General features: G+C 36.7%; 1 protein-coding gene across 1 annotated transcript; it reads right to left on the reverse strand.

The window, feature by feature from the left end:
- Window positions 1-1271: 1271 nt before the first annotated feature.
- Window positions 1272-21389, reverse strand: adgrl4 (adhesion G protein-coupled receptor L4). Its single transcript, XM_084723315.1, has 16 exons — window positions 21278-21389; window positions 20670-20819; window positions 16180-16329; window positions 14577-14726; window positions 14104-14174; window positions 12151-12330; window positions 11082-11265; window positions 10798-10914; window positions 9103-9302; window positions 7031-7210; window positions 5212-5415; window positions 3388-3608; window positions 2771-2837; window positions 2542-2633; window positions 2193-2361; window positions 1272-1420 (listed from the first exon to the last, which is right to left on the reverse strand). The coding sequence occupies exons 1-16, from the start codon at window positions 21321-21323 to the stop codon at window positions 1358-1360; spliced, it is 2244 nt and encodes a 747-aa protein (XP_084579441.1). The 5' UTR covers window positions 21324-21389; the 3' UTR covers window positions 1272-1357.

Consider the following 21389-nt stretch of genomic DNA (forward strand, 5'->3'; position numbering starts at 1 on the left):
TCATGATCTCAGCTGATTTAGTATCATCTTTGTCAGCAAAACCTGGTACTAATATTCATTTGAATTTAATTTATAAAAGGACAGCATGCAATCGCATCCAATCATTTATAAGAAATGAAAGCACGGTTGCACCAGATTTCTGTGTGTCATTAATTTCCACTTGTATAGAGATGGTAGAGTCAGAGTCTGTTCTAGTTATGATCAGGCCGGGTTGAAATCAAGCGACTGAAAGAAAGTGAAAAACAAGTCAACACTAGCGCTTCTTGTTTCAATGAGTTCACAAAACTGAGTACAAAATAGAAGGAAAACTACGCACATGTATTTGTCTGTGGAAAAACATGTTTCCACAGATTAAAGTAAATGTTTCAGCATCCAACAAATTAATCCCTAGAGTTTAAGACTAAGTCGGTGTAAACACAGTGTCTCTGCACACAAGCAAGAAAACATAAACATGGACAGTTTTTAGACAACCAAGCAAAAAGCAGAAAGGTTAATCTGAAGACTGGACTTCAGAGTGTGCTCTATATAGTGACACACAAGTAAATATTTAGTACATACAGCTGTTTGAGTATTTCAGTAATATGATTATTGTAGGATTCCCATGCTGTTCCCATTAATTCATTCATTAATTGTTAAGATATATTTTAATAAGATCTTCTTGTATGGTGTTGGCTCACCTCTGATATGTTTGCAGCAGAACCAGTTAAAGACTCTGGATTGGATTTGAGGCGACTGAAGGCTTTTTAGAGTGTGTTCCTCATTATATCCAGTAGATGGAGCCATCGGCCTTCCTGACTGTCAGAGAACGAACACGGTCCTCACAGCGATTCATCCATAATTGACTGTACACTTAGCTGTGTGATGTTCAGAAAGGTAGCGAATGCATTAAACAAGACCATTGATTTTTGCACACAAAAGAAGCGAGAAGCAGAGAAATGCGTTAGTTTGCCACATTCATTTTAATAATTTACAAATCAATTTCAAACACAAGAAAGGAACAAAGAAAACAAACTGTGTAGATTAATTGGTGTGTAATGCTGATAACTGCAAAGGCATTAAATTAAACAGAAAATATACAAAATATTTTGGTTCCTGTATTACTCTCAGAAGAATGTCTTTGTGAACATGTTGATAGAGTTGCATTGTACAGAAAGATCCTGAACACAAACAAAAAATGTGCATAAATGATGGAAGTCGTTTAAAAAGGGGAAACAAAGATGTTTAGAAAGTACAAGTGCTACATGTTCTCACATCATTTTCCAAAAAAAAATGAAAGCTTGAGTTACGGGATACTGCAGAGCTGCGGTGTCGACTATTATTGTACAAGTGCAGATGATCGGGATTTGGTCACAATAATTCATCTGAGGCATTCAAAACAACATGGCACGTTTTTGAAAAGCCTGTAGTACTCCTCCTGAATCTGAAACAACACACAATTTACAAGGGATTTAGATGAAAACATACATTATATGATATGATATGATACAAAATAGTAGAATAAAATCAGGGGTATAGTGTAACTGAGAACATTTGTATAAGTCCTACACAGTTGTGAGGTATTTCAGCTTAACCTGGGTATTTCCATTTGATTAATTTTCAGACTTTTTACTACGTTTATTTCACCACCGCAGTGATTTAATTCCCATCTTCTTCCTCTTCATTTTCTTCTTTTTTTGCATTTTGCATCTTTTACCTGCATTTCCTAAATAGCAAAATTATAAAAGAATTCCTATTTGTTGATATTCATTAGCAAGGCATTTAATGGGACACTTCCATAAACCTGTGGGATTTGCAAAAGATAGATTTTAAAAATAATGGCTAAAATATCATAATTTTTGGTCCCTTGTTTTTCCCATAATGCACCTGGATAATGCCCATATCTTCAGAGCTTCAGCTTCAGTTTGCAGTGTTTTTGTTATAAATAATTTGTCTCCGTGCTCAAAGTAAGATGACCGTGATGATCGGGGTACTTTTTGGACCCAATGAAGCTCCTCCTGAGACCCAGAGGACACATAATCATTTTCACATGCTGGATGTGACTATGTCATGTAAACTGTCTGGAGTTCCCCTGTAACTCCCATTGTCTTGATCTGAACAGCTCAACTACAGTCACATGATGAATGTTAAATAAATAAATAGGAAAAAAAAAACTTAGGAGAGAAAATAACAAAGAAGCCCAACCAAACCGTTACCTTTCTGGAGAGGACACAGAGGAAGATGAAGATGAACATCCCCTGGAAGGCGTTGGTGATGGTGAACAGGTAGGCAGTGAGGGTGGTCTCATTGAGGATGTGCAGCACTCCGAATGTCCAGGTGGCTCCCAGCACGAACAGCAGAGCCAGGGCACCACGGGCGCACGCCCTGAGGGCGACAATGCTGATTTTAACAGAGCGTCGGCGAACGCAACAAACAACAACAACAAACTAAGTGTAATTTGATAAGGACGCCACATGATACCAGAATAATCCACCAGATAAAGAACTTGCAGCTTGATTTTCTGTTTTCCTTTGACCTTCTCAACAAGAGTACATATAATCCTACCTGATATTTTCATAGTGGCTGATTTCAGGCTTTTTCACAGCAGTGTGCCGGTACACTTTGTAGATGATTACTCCAAAAGCCAAGAGATTAACCTTTAGTGGAGAGCGACCAAAACAAACATGACAAACAAACACCATCAAATGAATATTTATCTTTGAAACAATCCCTGCTTGATGATTTCAATTAATACTCTCATTTTTTAGGATGGTACAAAGACATCCGATCTTACCAGAATGATCAAACACGCCGGCCCAATGAAACTCCAGATGAAGTGGTTTTCTGTGCTCAGCCAGCACCTGTAATACAAATATAGGAGGTGTTATCTAACAAACACTTTTACCAACTGAAGATCTCTTTGTTGCAATAATCCCTCATCATTTTACTTTAGTCTAATCTGGCCTAATCTTAATTATGACAATATTGTATGGGCTACTACATACCCTTCTTATCTTACAAGTACAAAAACAATTGCTTTGAAAAAGCCACCTCTGCTCACAGCAATGAACAATCAGCGCTTCTTTTGCATAACTTCAATCTTTTAATTATCTTTTGCATTAATACACAACAGACTTTTATTTATAGATTTCTATTCAAACTCTCCGTGGTACCCGAAAACCTTTCAGAATTATTTTAGACTAATTCAGTTATTACCTTCCTCTCTCCAAGCATCTTCAGCTTCTTTTTTTGTCCCCGCAGGCCAAATTTAATCTCTGTCCCCTTGTATTTATAATTAATGTAATTTGTTTATCTTTGTTCCCTGAAAAATGCTGAATGAGTTGAAAAAGAGGTCTTTGTAAAAAAGCCTTTGTCTGTACAAAAAAAAGCTCAAGTATTTTCCTCCCTTACACTTTATCTGTGCCGTAATACTTGGAGCCCAGTGTTGCTGAGATGGCCACCACCACCGCCGGGCTTCCGTAGCCGAAGATGTAAAAGTTACGGTGCAGGAAGCCTTTGTTGTAGATGACGCCAACCACTATTAAGTACAGATGGATGCCCTCGATGCACATCCAGGCAAAGGCCGCGAGGAAGAAATAGTGCAGCAGCCCTGCAATAACGGAGCAGAAAAGCTGCCGAGAAACAGACAAAAGTTGAGAGAAACAGATTTTACAAGTTTATATGTGTAGAAATACTGTCATTTTGTTCCTGTTTCACTCTGCACATATATTTGTTTGTTTAGCTGCATCGCTAATATTGTAACAATTTTAAGTAGTACATCAATAAGACACAGCAAGTTGTACTTTATATTAAATTAGACAAAAACTAGAAATAATATGTTCTTTATTAGACTGTAATCAGGCTTGGGAGGGTTACTACAAAAATTTATTCAGATAGTTAGTAATCTAATCCAAGTATCACAGTATTAAAGAAATTACATTTTTTTTGTTAATCTTGGATTCATTTCCGTTACTTCTGGATTACACAAATGCACAATTAGATTAATAGCAGTAATTATGTATATTTAATGTTCATGGTTGAGTGTACTAATCACACTTGACATTTACACTGAAGATAATCTGACAGAAAATATTCTGAAGTTTGAGTTTTTACCTAAACACATCTAGTGACAGGTTAGCTAGTTAACTGGATTTCTACATAATTAATGTTAGCGATTAGTCCTTCCTGTAACATTATATTTATTTAAATTAGATGTCCAGTCTTGGATGATGACAGCTGAAGACACAACTGTCACTGTACTGTTATGTTGTTTTATTTAAAAACAAAATAATGGTGAAATTTCCACCCAGTGCAGCTTTTTATTTTCACAAGAGGCCACGATAATGAACTGACTGTAAAATTAGCTGCTAACACTGAAACGAAGAAGAGTGATGATTCAAGACTCACAAAGTGTTGTAATGTTTGTGCACTGCACATAGTAGCATATCATTCTTTATTTTAAAATGCATTTTAAATTTGTAATCCTGTTTAATAATCCCCATTTTTACGAAATTTACCTGTAATCCAATTATTTATTCTTTTCTGTAACTGTAATGTAATACAGTTTTTTTGTATCCAGATTATGTAATCCTTTTACATGTAATCCATTACTCCCCAAACCTGACAGTAATTACACCCTAATTAGACACTAAACACACCTAATGGTATGCTAATAACACAAAACAAGCCACACTTTGTATCAGATTAGACAAAAACTAGAAATAATATGTTCTTTATTATACTCTTATTAGACTTTCTTACAGGACAGAACAGAACTGCACTGTAAGCTAAAATGAAATCACATATCTGCCATTTTAAAAACAACATGTGAGCCAAATTTACCAAGTTAAGTCCAAAATTATAGACGTAGAGGAATAATTTGTCTACAGCTGACTCCACAGTCTAATATGGGTCAATAATACACTTTAGTTTACAGTACAGTTCTGTTATAATGTGCCTCTAATTACCCTCTAAGAAAGTCTAATAAGTGTCCAAGAAAGAATCTAATTCTGTCTAATAAAGAACATGTTATTTCTATTTTTTGACTAATGTGGTACAAAGTACGGCTTATTATGTTTTATTAATGTAGTGTATAATAAAGTGCTTCTCAAAAATAATTCACCTTCTCTTGCGACTCAAATGAAAAAGGTTTTTAATCAATGAAATGGCAGAATAGTGTGTCAGAGAGAGAGAGACACACACACACACAGACACACACACGAACAGCATCCTCACCTTATGTGTGTTCATGTTGATCCCCACCAGGAAGATGAACTCGGCCATGAAGAGGCTGCAGCACAGGTTCTTGTGGATGGTGGTTCTGGTGCTCTGGATCTCGCTAAAGAACCAGAAGGTGAAGATGCACATGGACAGACAGATGAGGGAGATGATCATCCCCAGCTGGGTGATCCGGGTCAGGACGGTATAGTGGGCCACCAGCTGAGAAGCAAATGGAAAGGGAGGTGTTTCATTCACAGTTTCATGGTATGCTGAAGTTGTAATTTGTTGTGTTTTCTGCTTGGAATCATTCGATAGGACATGGGAATAGACCAGGGTCGAGCCAGTGTGTTGGGCCGCGGGCAGACTGGGCCAGTCCTGGTCCTGCTGGATCAGATCTCACCTAGCTGTTGTTGCAAAGAACACGCTGGAAAAAATGTTTTTCAATTTTCTTTTCATTTTTCTGCTTTATCTGGGAATTTGGGGTCAGTGTCGAGTGCTATACAACAATGGGAAGCGTCTCTTTAAAATGTGGGCGGATATCTGCCAGAGTTTTCTGTGCAGTTAGTCACCTTGCCTTTCCGAGCTGCAAACCCTAAAAGACTTTCATTGTTTTTGGTTTCCAGTTTCAAAAGACTTTGTATTTAATAAAGAACAAATCAGGTGCTGTAAAAGCTGGCACAATGTTGTCAGTCAGCGCTCTCAACACAAAATGATGGTATTGGCCTTCAAAAAAACTGAATTAGGAAAAAAACAAGTGCACACACAGGCACATTTAGTTTCATCTAAACAAAGGCTAAACGTACACAGTAAATGAAACATTCATTGTGTTCAGGTGTAGTATTTCTGTAAGTTTATGACAGAAAAGAAAGTTGAGAACATTCTCCTGTCAGGACAAATAAATCATTGAAAAACAAAGAATTATTTGTCACAAAGCTGCAATATGTCTTATTTTTCTTAGTTCACGAGAAGTTGACATTTCACAGATGGTAGAGATGCACCCAAACCCCAATATGTTATTCAAGAAAGTAAAAATAATGCAAAGGAAACAGATATTTCTTCTATCCGAAGTTGCTTATTAATTGGGGGAAAATCACTTAGAGATGTGAAGTCCAGTATGAGGACGTGGAACATATTTCAGAATTAATTATATACCCATTTTAATTCAGCTTGGTGCTTTGAAGGTACAATAACTGTCAATGAATATTAGGTTAGAAAATACATCATTTGCCCGATATAATTTGACTTGCAGTACAAACCAAACCTACTTCTGCTCTTCTGTGCAAATACAGAGACAGATCATTTTGTTGGTGGAACTGATACAGATACAGATACAGACGTCTCTGTGTACTTCTATTTGATGTTTTTCACTGAACAGCACAAAAAGAGTAAATCATTTATGAAGAAGGTAAAACATCTAGTATGATGCCATCAGTACTTTACTCTTAGTTGAAAACAACTTTCTGTAAACATCAGAATATTTATTCAGTAACGTCGAGTGTATATAAGGACAATTAAATATCATAATTACTGATCTCAGTATTCTCAATGAGCTCAATATTCTGTATCTCCTGAATAAAATAGATTAAAGAAAAACATTTTCTCATGATAAAAAATAGAACCCTGTCACTAAAAATATTTCTTGCAGAATCCAGATACGAGGTTCAGCTCTCGCCCTCATTGAAAATGAATGTGCTCACCATGATCAACCTTTTTCCTAAAATCATTCTATGAAATAATTTAAAGCCCTGATGGAAAAATGCAAAAAAAAAAAAAAAAAAAAAAGGGAAATACCTTTGCACTGCTACAGTTGTATTTTTAATGTATGATCACTCACATTGGCTCTCCCAGAGGACATGAGGATGGCAAAGTGTGTGAGGTGACTGCAGGAGCAGGTGGTTGCGTTGGTGGTGATGTGGACGGTCTTGCAGCCGTGAGTGGCCCAGCGGCCCTGCAGGCTGTCCGGCTCGTACTCCCAGAAGGCGCACTTCACCGCATCAGCTTTAGTGTCTATGGGCTTCAGGGAACGGAGAGGAACAAAGACGCTGTTAACTGTGGATGCTGCTGCTTTTATTAGTTTTTGTACTGCATTGCTTCGTGATACCACACCACCAGGGGGTTAAAACAGATTGTGCAGGTCAGATTCTCACTTTAAATGAATTTTTATCAATTTAAAGCGCATCAGAAATTATATTTGAAGCATTTCTATTGAAATTTAGACATTCACTCATGTCATATTCATAGAATGTCCAATTATTGGTGTGTTTTGCATCGGCCTCACTTATTATTTTAATTGTCTCACAATTTTCTGACTGGCTTAAAATAAACTTCAGAATTATCATGCATTACTTTGGGTCAAAATTAATGGCACAGGGCATAAAGTGCAGTCATGTGTGCTGCACAGAACGCGCCAAGGGAGCAGTAGCTCACAGCAGGTATTTTTGTGAGAAAGGAATCTCACTGGGACGTACAAATGTACAGACGCCTGAATAAGCTGGACAAGGGCAGATTTTTACCATTAGAAACCACATGAACATATTGAAAGCAGACGTCGACAGATTTTCCATAAATTATTATGTGCAATTTCACTAGAATTGCACAAAAATTTGATTTGAGTTTGTCATGTGTCGCCACATGTCTTGGCAAATTTTGATTTTCCATCACGAACAGAAAAAGTCTATGGGACTTTTTGTTAATGTACTAAATGTAGCCGTTATTCATTAATGGGTTAAAGTGTGGTCTAGTGTTTTTCAAGCTGTCTGTACTTTTATTCTATATTCTATTTTAACCATGTTTACATTCAGTCAGATTTGTATGCAGCCCAGTTGGTGTAACATTGTTTTTTTTATTATATGAAGGTGAATTAGTCATTTAGACCCTTGAGTCATTAAATTTTCTTTCAAATAAATGTGTCACAAAAATACTGAACAGGTGCAAGAAAAAAAACAAAACACTCCAGTATGTCACGGGAAAATACCACTTCACTTGCAGAAAGCGTCTGCATGAAAATGGAGCCCAAATTATTGATTGTTGCTCTTTAAAGGCAATTTACGGAGGATTTTCACTGCTCAACATAAATCAACACCTCCTTTGTTAGGCTTAAGCCTCGAGGGTCCAACAAAAATAATGATTTCACTTTCTCATACATTTTAATTATCTTAAAAGAAAATACCAGTACATTAACTTTTAGGGTTATTTCCCTTCATTACTCGCTTTCCTCCATCATCTATTCACCTTTTCCTTTTCCATTTCCCCTTAACTGAGAGGTCATTGCAGAAATACGTGGAGCCGAATCTTAAAATTTCATAAAACTTTACACAAAGCACTAACTACTCCTCCCATGTGAGTTTGCTTAAATTTGACTCTAATGGAAACTCAGGCAGTTATCAAGTTACTGCCAGAGTCAGTCAGGGAATAAGGAAGCTATTCCTCACAGAAAAAGAGAATGTAATGATAGCTGCAGTCTGACAAAGATATATATGATGGGATATTGATGTTGGAAACTGAGAAGAATCCTATTGGAGCCAATGTTTATAAAGTAATCATATGAGACAGAAAAGGTGGAAGTTTAAGATAGCAGGGAAATGAAGAAAACCTTCACACAGATTGCATTCGGATTTGTTAAGAAAATGAAATAATAATAAAATAAAAATAGAGAGGTATTTTAGTTGCTTAAAATGTTGCTTAACTAAATAAAGCAATTAAGGAATAGGATAAGGAAGAATAACAAAGATCCACCAGCTGTAAGCAGGTCACGATTCTCAAGAAAATCCTACAAAAAAGTCTCACTGGAAAGTTGTCTTTTACACAGAAACACGCATCAGCATACATTTTGAAGGTATACATTAAGAGTGCAGAAGTGGGAAAACAATGTAGCCGTGCAGCCTCAGCACTCTGAACAGTCTTTACCTCGTTGTGTCTCAGAGTGAAGGTGACATGGTCAAGTTGGTAAACGTCAGCAGGTTTGACGGCTGCTGCTATGACTTGGGAGTTGACAGTGATTTCCCCTGTTCCTGCATAGCGCGAGTAGTCGGTGACACCTGGGTCGCTGCTCGGCTTCAGGATGTCACCGACGCTGTCATATCGCACAAATACCACTGACACACTTCCTGATGGACAAAAAAAAAAAAAAAAAAGTTTCACAAAGGCAGGAGGGAGTCAAACTTTAAACTGCAGTTTTAATCAAACTGTGGGCTAAGTGAAGCAAGTCAATTAACAGTGTCTGACCAACTGTGTAGAGCTCAGTGTTTATATTTAACAATTTACCACGCTGACGGTAACTTAAATGTCACATAATACAGGGAGTCAACACAGAGATTAATGCTGGATTTGATTGAAATACAAACTAGAGTTCACACAGAGGCAGTTTCTGCATGTTCACATCCAAATAATTTTGACCCAACCTGCTGCTACTTGTGTAATTGTTGCCATAAGGACCAGATGGACTTGCAAATTTTGGGATGGGTGACTGACTTGTCCCAAAATAAGATTCTATTGGATCCAATTTCAATATATGTCTCCAAGTAGAGATGTTCTGACTACATTTTTTCCTTACCAATATAGATTCTAATACCTGAACTTTGTGTATCAGCTGATACGAGTAAAAGTTTGATACCAGTTCATTTTAAAAAGAATATTTAAATAGATCTTTTGTTTTTGCTACAAGACTACATTAGAATATGCAGAGTAAAAAGTGTGTACACCTGCAGAGTTGGGTCAGATTACTCTGAAATGTAGTTAGTTACTGAGTACATAATACATCACATTTTTTTGCATTTAGTAATGTAATCCACTGGATCACCAAAAAAGTAATCTAATCTTTAAACTCTAATCTTTTGTATTACTCTTGGATTACTTCAAAATCAAACATCAGAAATATTGCACCTTACACTAAAAACAGAATGTAGCAAAAAAACACATATACATTTTTCTTTTTAAACACCTTAAAACATTTTCAGTGCAAATAAAATGTATATTTATATGGAGTTCTTTTTTGTGAAGGTGTTGTCTGAGAAACTCCCACAAAAGACACTATTTCTCATTTAATAAAGCATTTTCATCATGAAAAAAAGTTTCACCTTTTTAAAATTGCCATATTTTAAAGATGTAATCAAAAATGTTATGAAGTAATCTTTGAAAACATAACGATAATTCAATGTCACATTTTTCAAATGTAATCTGGGTTGATGATATTTATCTTTTTATAATCCGATTATATAATTAGGATAATATGTAATCTGTTACCACCCAGCTGTGTAAATTTTTGAGTGTATATGTATAAATACACAGAGGCTATTTTGAGGTATATATATACACATATATATATGTATATGCTATACTGGTTTTGGTGTTAGAACAATCCACCCACTCCACTTCCCAATAAGCATTGGCACAAAAAAGTCTTTACAGCATTATATTTGGTGTTTAGAGAAAGAAGTAAGAAAATGTGAGTGCTTACTTTTTTCTTTGGCTTGCAGCATATGTGGCATATGGCAACATATGGCCAAACAGTTCTCCCTTTTCACCCAAGTATGCAGATGGTCACAACTTTGAAAAGGCATTTTTGATTTGACCATCGTTTAAACATTAAGTGGGTTACTTTACCGTTTCTGCCCTCCTCTGTAGGTCTCAGTTTTGGAGTCAGATTTATATGATCTCCTGCCATGGAAGCAGACAGTTTGGCTTTTGTGTGACGAGCATCAAAAGTGAAGAGTTTTAATTCTGTGGGTGAGGAGAGCAAAAAAAGTCAGGTATATGAAGGAATTAAAAATAAGAAAATGACAATTATGCAAAACCTCACTTTCCTGCGCACAGGTGGGAATAAACGGCAGGACAATTTAATGTAATGTAAGTGTCGATGAGAGCGTTAGTGTTAATAATTATCTCACCCATTTCGGTGGCTTTGATTTCGAGCTCCGTTGGAGTTTTGTAGCTGTTGGCCAGCATCAGAGCACTTTCTTCAACTGTATGCAGCAGCTTTGTGATGGTATGTTCCCGACTTTCCTCTTTCATTCTGTTCCAGGCAACCAGCTCATCCTTCTCCACCAAGTTGTTCACTGCTTTCACTAATTTCTGTTGAAAAGGAGATTTTTCAGTGTGCATAATAGTCTAGCTGGCATGCCTGTATAGTTTGTAATTAGGTATGGTTATTAGAGCTGTACAGAGTAATCACTATCCTTATCTGTTTCTGTTCAACAAAATGATCTATCTCTAAATCTGTATTTGGATAGAAGACAAGACATGGGCGTGGCTTATGACAAAATTCATGTTAAATCAGGCAAATGTTGTATTTTACAACCTAATATTCACTGGCAAGTCAACTGCCTTGCCTTCAATGAATCAAGTTGATTTAATATCATCATATAATTAGTTATGAAATGTATTTCCACATCCTCATGCAGTACTTCTCATCTCTTTCTCTCTCTCTCTCCAAGTAAAAAAATAAACTAAAATAAAGTTTTATGAACTGAACCTCACCAACCCTCCTTTAACTGGAAAGATTCTGATTTGCATTGAAAATAGAAACTTGGTGATAAAAGTAAAAAGCACTACTCTGAAGTTACTGACTTACACTTCGGACATGATTGTTTCCAGAATAATAATGAGCAAATCTGAACAGAAGAAATATCTGTTTCCATGACATTATTTGTGCTTTCCTGAATAGCAAATTTGGTTTCAGGTGCATCCCTAATGGTTAAAACATTAGGTTAATATATGTTTGTCTCTTTTGATGTTGAAATAACTGCTGCTGATGTGCACATAGTAACCAATCACAGATATTTATCTACTCCAGTACAACAGTCTCTAATTGTCTTGACAGGACTGCACAGCACATGAAAAAAAGGAAATAGATTGTATGCAGTGCTGTTTTTCTCCTAAACCGATTCAAAGCATGACTGCAGTTCAGGCAGAACTCCAAACGTTGAGTGAAAAACAAGAATGGTAAACAAAGTTTACTGTAAGAGTTGAGTTGATGACGGATGGTTTGACAGCATAATCCTTTTCTCCTGCAGCCAGTGTTGATGCGGATCGACTCAGGGCCTCAACATATGCGATCACTTCCACCGAGGTGAGCTCACCGGACGTCTGCTTGGCAATTTCCTTCAGCACACTCTGGGGCTCGGTGAGGTTGCTCATCTAGGAGGAAGCAAAAAAAGCATCTGTGCTCAGAGACTGCTTAATGATATGACATTCTTGCAATGATCTCATATTACATCAAGTCCTTCATGATTTCTTATAAATGTACTGATGTACTGTAGGTTTCTTTTCGTTGTCTTTAGATGGATCTGGTACATAGCTCACTGACAGCCTCCATATTGTGCACATACATGTTTAGCAAGTTGGAGATTCCACAAGGAGGAGCTGTTTGGTCATTCTCAGACCAGGGCAGAAAGGTTATAGGAGCAGTTTAGACACGTTCATATCACCTCTTACATATAATGAAAGAAACAGATAATGAAATTTTAACACTTGTGCAACCTGCTGGCAATGAGAGTTGCAGTTTCTTTTCTTTTCTTTTTTTCACAGCTGCTGTTTTGTTGTTTTTGTTAACTAAATTAGGAATGGAACATCACTTTCACGCACTATACATAACCTGAAATTACTCTTCTACACGTGCGATCTGAGGCTGCAAAGCAGCAAATGTTTTTTTGGTCGCACTTTACTTTAAAGTACACTAATAAGTTGTGACAAGCTGTACTTTGTAGGAGGTAATTAGGGACACATTACAACAGAACTGTAACCTAAAGTGAAATGCCATATCTGCTACTTTCACATTTAAAAACATGTGAACCAGATCTAAAGGACAAAATTATAGAGGTAGAGGAATATTTTGTCTGTGGTTGACAACGAGAGATAATACACTTCAGTACACAGTACAGTTTTGTTGTAATGTGTCCCCAATTACCCTCTAAGAAAATCTAATAAAGGGTCTAATGCTGTCAAATAATTAACACATTATTTCTAGTTTTGTCTATTTTAATACAAAGTATAGTTTGGTATAACTTGTTAATGTACAGTAAAATAAAGTGCAATGTTTGTTTCCCTGACTAAATATCAATGAACTGAGATTAACTTTCAGTTTACGGCTGCTGAGCCAGTGAGTTAACTGTCTGTACAAATGTCACCTAACTGGTGTTAAATTTCATTCATTCTGAAGTAACCAGGAGAATAATCCTGGAGAAAATAAGATGCTTGACTCTGTTCTAGTTATAAAAAAAAATTCTGTGATCAAACTGATGTAGGCCTCTGGATCGTATATCAACATCGTTGTCAAATTGTTTGGGGCAAGAATGACCAGTGAACAAATTAAAGTGAATAAAGCTGCAGTCTTTCTGGATAAAAAGCGTTACAACATTGTATTTCTCAACAGAGGAGTTTTAATATTCAAAGGTTCAACATGGAGTAAAACAGAAAAACAGCAACTTTTTCCTGCTCCATGTAGATCCTAAATCTTTGATGCATTGAATTGAGTTCATAAATGTTACAGTGCTTTTTATCCCCCAACGTACATGTATTTGTTTACAAGCCAGTCCATTATGGCAATGATGTGACTCAGCATCCACCTACATATTTCTATAACTGTAACACCCATTGCCTGCAGGTGTCCTATAAGTAAAAGTCTTTAAAACTATTACTTTCTTTGCCTGTAGATGGTGCACATTGGTATGTCAGTCCTACACCACTGCTGCTGTTACTTTTCTTGTCTGTAGGTGGCGCAATGGAGGGCCCAGAACTGCAGGTCTGAAACGGCTGATCGTGCAAGTGGCAGTCGGATGATATGTGACCTAACTACAATGCAGTTCCTGCCTGTCTCACCTCATGTTTGTGTCATTTCTCTCCAACAGAGGGCAGTGTCATCACATCTATATCCATCTTATTTGGTTGAAATCCTTAGGAGGGGGTACTTACATATTCAAGTGTTTTGTTGACAGTCTGTGTGATGCAGCCGATGTTGTCATGGCAGTATTTTTGGGGATGCTCTGAAAAACAACAACAATTACCTAAACTCTCTCTTTGATTGCTTAATTTATCTCCATAATTTCACCAGGAAACAGCCTGTTAGAGCGAAGTCTGAATTGCATAAAACTCATAAAACTTGCACAGGCATAACATCACATGGATGTCTTTGTGATCGACATTGCTCAAAACATCAGAAAATTGAAGATTGCACCATTTATGTGATGTATTGCATAATAGATTCTGTAAAAAAAAAAAAATGTTTTAAATATTTGAGTTCTGTGCTGTGTGTGCGTGTGCGTGTGCGTGTGTGCGCGTGTTCATGTGTGAGAGAGATGAAGAAAGATGTATGTCCTTGGATGTAAGTATCAGTGCAGGAGTGTGTGTGCTTATGGATGTGTGTGCTCTTCCATCCTCATACCGACCTTTACATCTTACACCTCTCTCTGGATGAAAGTGCTTAGTGCCTGAAGTTGGGATGTAATCACGCTGACAGGTGCAATAGAAAGATCCATTCGTATTATGGCAGTGTGAGTTTGGTCCACAGACCTGTCCAGACTCGCATTCATCAATATCTGAAAGATGCAAATGAAGACTTCGGCTCAGATTAGAGGTAAACACAATGGCTTGGCTGCAGCACCGGGGATTCATTTTTAAACCTTAAATTATGGTTGAATTTTAAATCATGTTGCACCAAACTTTTAAACTAAATTAATTAAAAATGAAATTTAAACCTCTCGCTAAACAGCAGGTTAGTTTTTACACTTAACTAAGATATTTTTTGTTTGTTTCACCAAAGCTTTAAACTCAAGTTTAAAATGTGATCCAGTATTAAATTTAAATGGCTTCATTTTTGAGACGGATTGAGCAAAATAATTCTCTGCTGGGTTATCATAAGTAGGCTAACTAGGCTAACCACCTTTAGCAAACAATATAATGTTTTGTTAAGTTTTTAGCTAGCTAGCAAACTACATCATGTTTTATTTATTTGTTTATTTATTTTGCTATTTAGCTGGCTAACAAACAATGCAATGTTATGTTAAGTAATACAGAGCAGGGGGAAGTTAATGGTATCACCCTGTTTTGTACTTACTAGGTCCCAAAAGCACTCAAACTTATTTTTTATGTATCTATTTTAATTTGGGTATTTCCATATTGATTAAACTATTTAATTTCAGTTGAACTTATGTATTTACGACATTGAAAACTGAATGCACCAGAGTTCTGCTTAATTTTAATTCCGGATTTCTTTATTTCAAACCTAATTTTGCTAAACTCTTTTTAGAACTACTCTTAGATTAAATTAATCTTTCTTGATGTGACCCAGTGAATATGAATGAAGTGACACTCTCAACATAACTAATTGAAGACTAAATATAGATGTAAACAGACATGTCTCCAAAATTTTTCCACCTCAAAATGAGTGAAAATGATACTGAAAGTGAAGTGAAATGATTTATCATCATAAAAATACAGAATGTGGCATAAGTAGTTCCCACTCATTACATTTAATACACTGCATAATCGATTTTGGGAGAGAAACTGCTATTCTTGCATGCATATTACACATTTGAATATTCATAAATCAGCTTCTAAAATCAGCTACATGCCTCTGCGCTGTATGAAATAGTGTGTGCCACCCAGTTGGAAATCTGCAGGAATAGTTTACGCGACAGCATGGGTTAAAGGTGCTGTTCTTCTGTTGCAAATGGAGCAAAAGATCTCAGGTGGTTACTTAGAACAGCAGATGGGAAGGAAGTGAAAAGCCGAAGGGGGGGAAAAAAATCATCTCTGCAACATGTTTATCCTCCTCAGTACAGTGAAAGGAAAAAAACATTCACACATACACAGTCCTGATGCTCTCACAGCTGTGTAGTTACTGCTTTCACACTCACGTACGTGATATCCTGCCCAGTTGCACGTGAGCTCCTCTGTCAGTGCAGTTTATAATATGTTTCTGATCATTACAGTGTGCGACCAAAACCAATTTTTGCACATTTATAAGCAAGCAGATGAATCAGACATTACCGATGCATTCTGTGCCATCGTTGGGTTGGAACTTGCCCAATCCTGTCGACGTGTATCCAGACACACATGTGCAGTGGTAACTGCCCGCTGTGTTGGTGCAGTTCCCCCTGTCCCCGCAGATATTAGTCACATTCTGGCACTCGTTGTCATCTGTGGTGAAAAGACGAGGATAGAAAGTAAACTGGGTTAGTTGCAAGAGACAGTGAAGTAAAACTTAAGGCTTAAGGCTTAAATTTTTGTTGGCTCCTTTGAAAAAAGCTAATTGGATGAGCAAAGAAAATAAAACATTTATAGATTTTGACTGGCTGTTTTCATGTTGCTGTGATTTGCAGTGATTTATACCAACTGAGGCTAATGACTAAAAACTTAGATGTATATAAACTTCAACATATTGACAAAATGAGCCGTCATAAACAAAAATTCATGAAAAATTATTTAGCTCTACAAAAAATAACTAACTCAGCAAGGATCTATGTTTTTTTTTTTTCATCTTTGGACACTTCTGGACTGTGACAATCAATCAATGATATTATTTGCTTTATTTAAAGTATTCTTATTCTTTATTACAGTTTCTACAGTAATTACAGTATTAATTGTACTGTAATGTTTTTGTTTTATTTCTGTATTTTTTTTTACTTCTGTTGAGTCTATCATGTATCCCTCATTTCCTACAATTCCCATAAGGCTTCTCAATATACCCTAGAAAAACGCCTGAACATGTAGGAAGTTTCTGTAATAGTTTTCTTCTTACTTTTGTTCAGTCTACCACGTCCTTCTTCTTAATTTCCTACATTTTCCATTAGGCCCTTATGTAAAATATAGAAAGATGCCTCAACATGTAGCAAGTTTATTTTGAAGATATTTGGAGATAATTGTGGTTGAGTAATTACACAAAAAAGTGCAAGTTTATCAAAAATCTATGTTTCATTACACAAATAGCTAAAAGGTTTGTGGCGCCCCTTTAGCTCAGTTGGTAGCGCTGCACCTCATGTACTGTGGCTATCAGTCCTCGGCAGCGGCCGCTGGTTCGACACTCGGCTGAGGCCCTTTGCTGCGCGTCATCCCCTCTCTCTACCCCCTTTCCTCTTAACTCTTCAGCTGTCACTGTCAATAAAGGCAAAAAGGCCAAAAAAAAAAAATCTGAAAAAAAGCTAATGAGGTCAAAACTCCAGCGATGCGTTTTAGCCTTCAAACAATTTTTAAACAGGGTAGTTATAAAGCAGGAAAAAAATCAAACAACTAAAACATACATATATAAAAGACAACTAATCAATGCCCTAGTTAAATGTTATTTGTAATGTGCTTTATGCTGACCCTGATGACGACCACAACTTGAAATGCGCTGGTCTAACAATAAAGTTGTTCTATACTATAAGTTCTGCTGGAGTTTTGACCTCTTGGCACCTCAGAAGAAGGTGAAGTCGTGCCAGAAACTCTGCCTCGGCAGTTACTTAAAAAGCTGCAAGTCTTGTGGCTGATTTGCATTTTGGTTTGCCGTTGGTTAAGAAATTGACATCTCTGCTCTGCCTCTTCAACAACAAATGTCTTCTTCTTTGCCCGCTGAACATTATGCAAAATGGCTGGACTATCAGAAAGCCCTTTCTTTTTTGACAGCAAAAAACTCATCTTAATCCTTTAACTTAAAATAGAGCAATAAGTTATATCTGCTTGAGTTATAACACCACAGAACACCAAAACTGCCTTGGCATGCTTAGGACATGGTGGCAGGAGTTCTTAACAAGGGCAACCGTTTTCCAAAAACAGAAACCAAGTATTTAACCATATATTCTGGAGCGATTGGTAGGATTATTTCTCGTGTAACTATGGGGGTTTCTTATATTAATCCATGTATTAATGCCAAGAAAAGTAACACCATCGCAGCATATTTCTGCATTCAGTCAAACAGGGGATTTTCGTCCTTCACAGTTAAATTACGATTTACAAAAAAACTTGATCCTATTCCTGGGTCCTGGTGTTGATTTGAACTTGATTTTGTGTCTCAGACTCCACTAAGTTAGTTGATTAAAGTCCTGGCTTCCTGTTTTTTTTCTGTCTGCATTTGATTTTGAGAAACTCAAATTACTTTAAATATTTTTCACTTTGTTGCCCAAGTTTAAAAAGCAGCAGACACAGAGCGGTTTGCTGGGAGGATGTGGCAGTGGCCCACATGTTACAGAAAGTGCTGTTCCAGCTGCATTTTCAAACACACCTTCCGCCTCTGCTCTCCCAGTTTTTTGGAAATGACCTGGTGAGACTTTCCACTGTTGTTCTCATTTGTGAGGGTATGATGGACGCTGCGTTCTTCCTCCCCTCTGTACCTTTTGCACAAAAGCTGTCCGGGAAGGGAAATCCTTTGCTCTGATGAGGGAGGCGACTGCATCCAAAGGGGAAATACCTCCAAAACATACGGGATGCATAAACCGACACTGTTGCACAAACATTGCATCCACATATTTTATGATTCACTTTGATGTCTCACTTTTATCCTCAAGTATTCAGTTGACACAATTTGTCACTTTGTTGTTCAAAAAATGTTTAAAAACTCTGAAGGGATCAGCTTGACACTTCTATGAGTTAAATTTTTAATTTTTTAGTTTTTTTCAATGAGCAACTTTGATAAGAAGTTCAGTGTTAAGGTAACACAGCATTAACTCATTTATGTCACTTTATTTAATGTTTTTTGCATTAAATTAAGTCACACACCAAATGAAAGCAATTACTTTTAAAACCACTACCACATCCATTAACCCTGAACTTCATTGTGCCCTTTTGTTTTAAAATCATTCGCAACAAAGTTTGTACTCCTCACATTTTGATTTACTTTTTGGCCCTTGGAAAATGTGATTGTGATCATGTTTGGTCAGGAAACAAAAAGGGTTCCAGGAATTCTAAACAGCCCAGAAACAAAACATGAGCAACAATGCTGACTGAGAGGCAACGCTGGCCATTAAAAATGTTACGAATAAAGCTGCATCGAGGAGATATTTTTTTCACGCCGCAACATTTAATTAGCTCTCAATGAGGTTAGCTGCCAACTATAGAGAATACAAAAATAGCAAATTCCAAACCACCACAGCAACAAATACAAACTCAAACACACAAAGTTGTTCAAATTACTGACACAGATGGTGCCTTTATATTTTGAAATGGACAAATTAATTATTACATTTCAGTATAATGATTCAAGCCAAAATTAGATGGGAAAAATTCAGTTTCTACATCAACCAATATGATAACTGATAATTACCTGCTTCTCACGGCTGCTATAGTATATAAGCTTATATTCTATGAAAAGGTTAAGATGTAGTGAGCAAAGATGGATGATTTAATATTTCGTAGGTCCGACTGAACGATACCTAGTATATCAAAAAACTTCACAAACATACTCTGGCTTTTATGTGTGATTTGCCCAAGAATTTAAGTTAAAGACTTTAACATAATCTGATATTTATCGACTATGATTTAATTGTTGGAATATTATTACATAGCCTCTGCGAATATTCTGTGCCGATTGGTCATTTGCGTCATCCTACGTTATTTCTGAATAGCAGACCTCTGCTATGAAAAACAGACTGTTGCTTGAGATGCAGTTCTGATTGTAGATTTTGGAGGACTACAATTAATTAATAATAGAATTAGAATGACACTTCTCGCTTCAAATAAATGTAACAAGAAAACAATTATTATTAAAAAGAAAAAAACAATCTAACTGGCTAATTTTAGTGAAATTAACTTAAACTGTGTTGCATCAGAATTTGATTATTTTAAAATTTCTTAACATAACCATCGCATTGCATGGAAATTCTGTTTAATGCTATTTACAACCTGCAAGTAGTTGTGTGAAAGCTTAACTGTACAAAGCCAGTCTTAGCAGAGGTAATGAAATCATTTTTAATCTGTTAAGTCATTTTAAAATCAATATTTTGTGTCAAATTATATATTTTTTTAGTAAACAGCCATGTAACAAGTGGCATAATGTAAAGTGAGTGTGGTCATTATGTGAGTCAACATGATGTTTTAAAAATTGTTTAACTTTTTGAGGTTAACCACATCAATAGACAAGCAGTTGCAAAAGAGCAACCCTGTCCTGAACATACTGATTGTGTTGATCAGATCATCTCAGACACTGTTTTATTTGCATTTATATGTATCCCTTCTTAGATTTTGATTAGAAACAAGAGTAAACTGTGGCACAAACAGGCATCTTAAGAAGCTTTACCACATCTAATGCCTGAGATATTTTTAACTTCTTACATCCAAGTTATTTTGCACTGCACAGTCAACCCCCACACTCTAAAAATATTAAATTAACCCACATTTGTCCCATGTTGGCTTAATGCTTCTGTCTGCTCATGCTGAACAGCCAGAAACAACAAAGGCCTCCTAAAATAGTCAAGGCTTCCATGACAGCTACACACAAGGCTGGTTGCACTCTTGCATCATTGAAAATACTCAGTAACATACGGGTGGCTTTGTATGTGTATATTCACCATTGCAAAACGTCGTTCCATCTCCAGTATATCCGTGGTTGCAGAAGCAGGCGTCGTTTGATCCATTCAGGGACTTGCATGTTGCAAGTTGGTGACAAGAATCACAAATGTCAGAGAGGCTGCATGGATCCATCAGACTGGAGAGCCATGCTGCGTCGACACAAGAACCAAACAAAAGAGTGTTAAAATAGTTATATTAAAAGTACCAAATACAAGTGTCAGAATACTTAAAATAAGTCATATTTCAAACCATTTTGTGACGCCACTGCTGCTACTTTTAGTGTGTGCTCCAGTAAAAATTGTGTCTTTATCTCTGGCTGTGTTAAACCTGCCACTCATGTAACCACACACAGTCCATTGAACTAATCCATTGAACTGAGCGGACACAATTTGAGAATACAGCAACAAAAATTCTGTTGTAAATGACAAAACAATGTGAATAATTTTTAAAATCATTTACAAATCTTATACCAGCCTCGAATGTGGGCCAATCACACAGCCTAAACCCACCAACGTTAAAATGGACAGCCCATAAAAACAGAAACATCCACTGTTGTCTCCCTGTATGACACCTGCTAACATGCTAGAGGGTACATAAGCCCACGTACCTGTCAAAAGTACAAGTTTCATTGGCGACTTGAGCAAAGACTCCATACTTGCGCTGGGTCTGGATTTTACTTTTAGCACAGACTGTGGTGGGCTGGCTGGTGACGTAGTCCA

This window comes from Lutjanus erythropterus, chromosome 7, assembly GCF_056507025.1.
Source record: "Lutjanus erythropterus isolate fLutEry1 chromosome 7, fLutEry1.hap2, whole genome shotgun sequence".
NCBI classification, from domain to species: Eukaryota; Metazoa; Chordata; class Actinopteri; order Lutjaniformes; family Lutjanidae; genus Lutjanus; species Lutjanus erythropterus.

Excerpts from the sequence above, each read along its gene's own strand:
- adgrl4 (XM_084723315.1), bottom strand. The coding sequence starts at position 21,323 with ATGGAGTCTTTGCTCAAGTCGCCAATGAAACTTGTACTTTTGACAG. Across the intron at positions 20,820-21,277 it reads GAAACTTGTACTTTTGACAG|CATGGCTCTCCAGTCTGATG; the intron begins GTACGTGGGCTT and ends GTGTCGACGCAG. Across the intron at positions 2,362-2,541 it reads AGCCACTATGAAAATATCAG|GGCGTGCGCCCGTGGTGCCC; the intron begins GTAGGATTATAT and ends TGTCGCCCTCAG.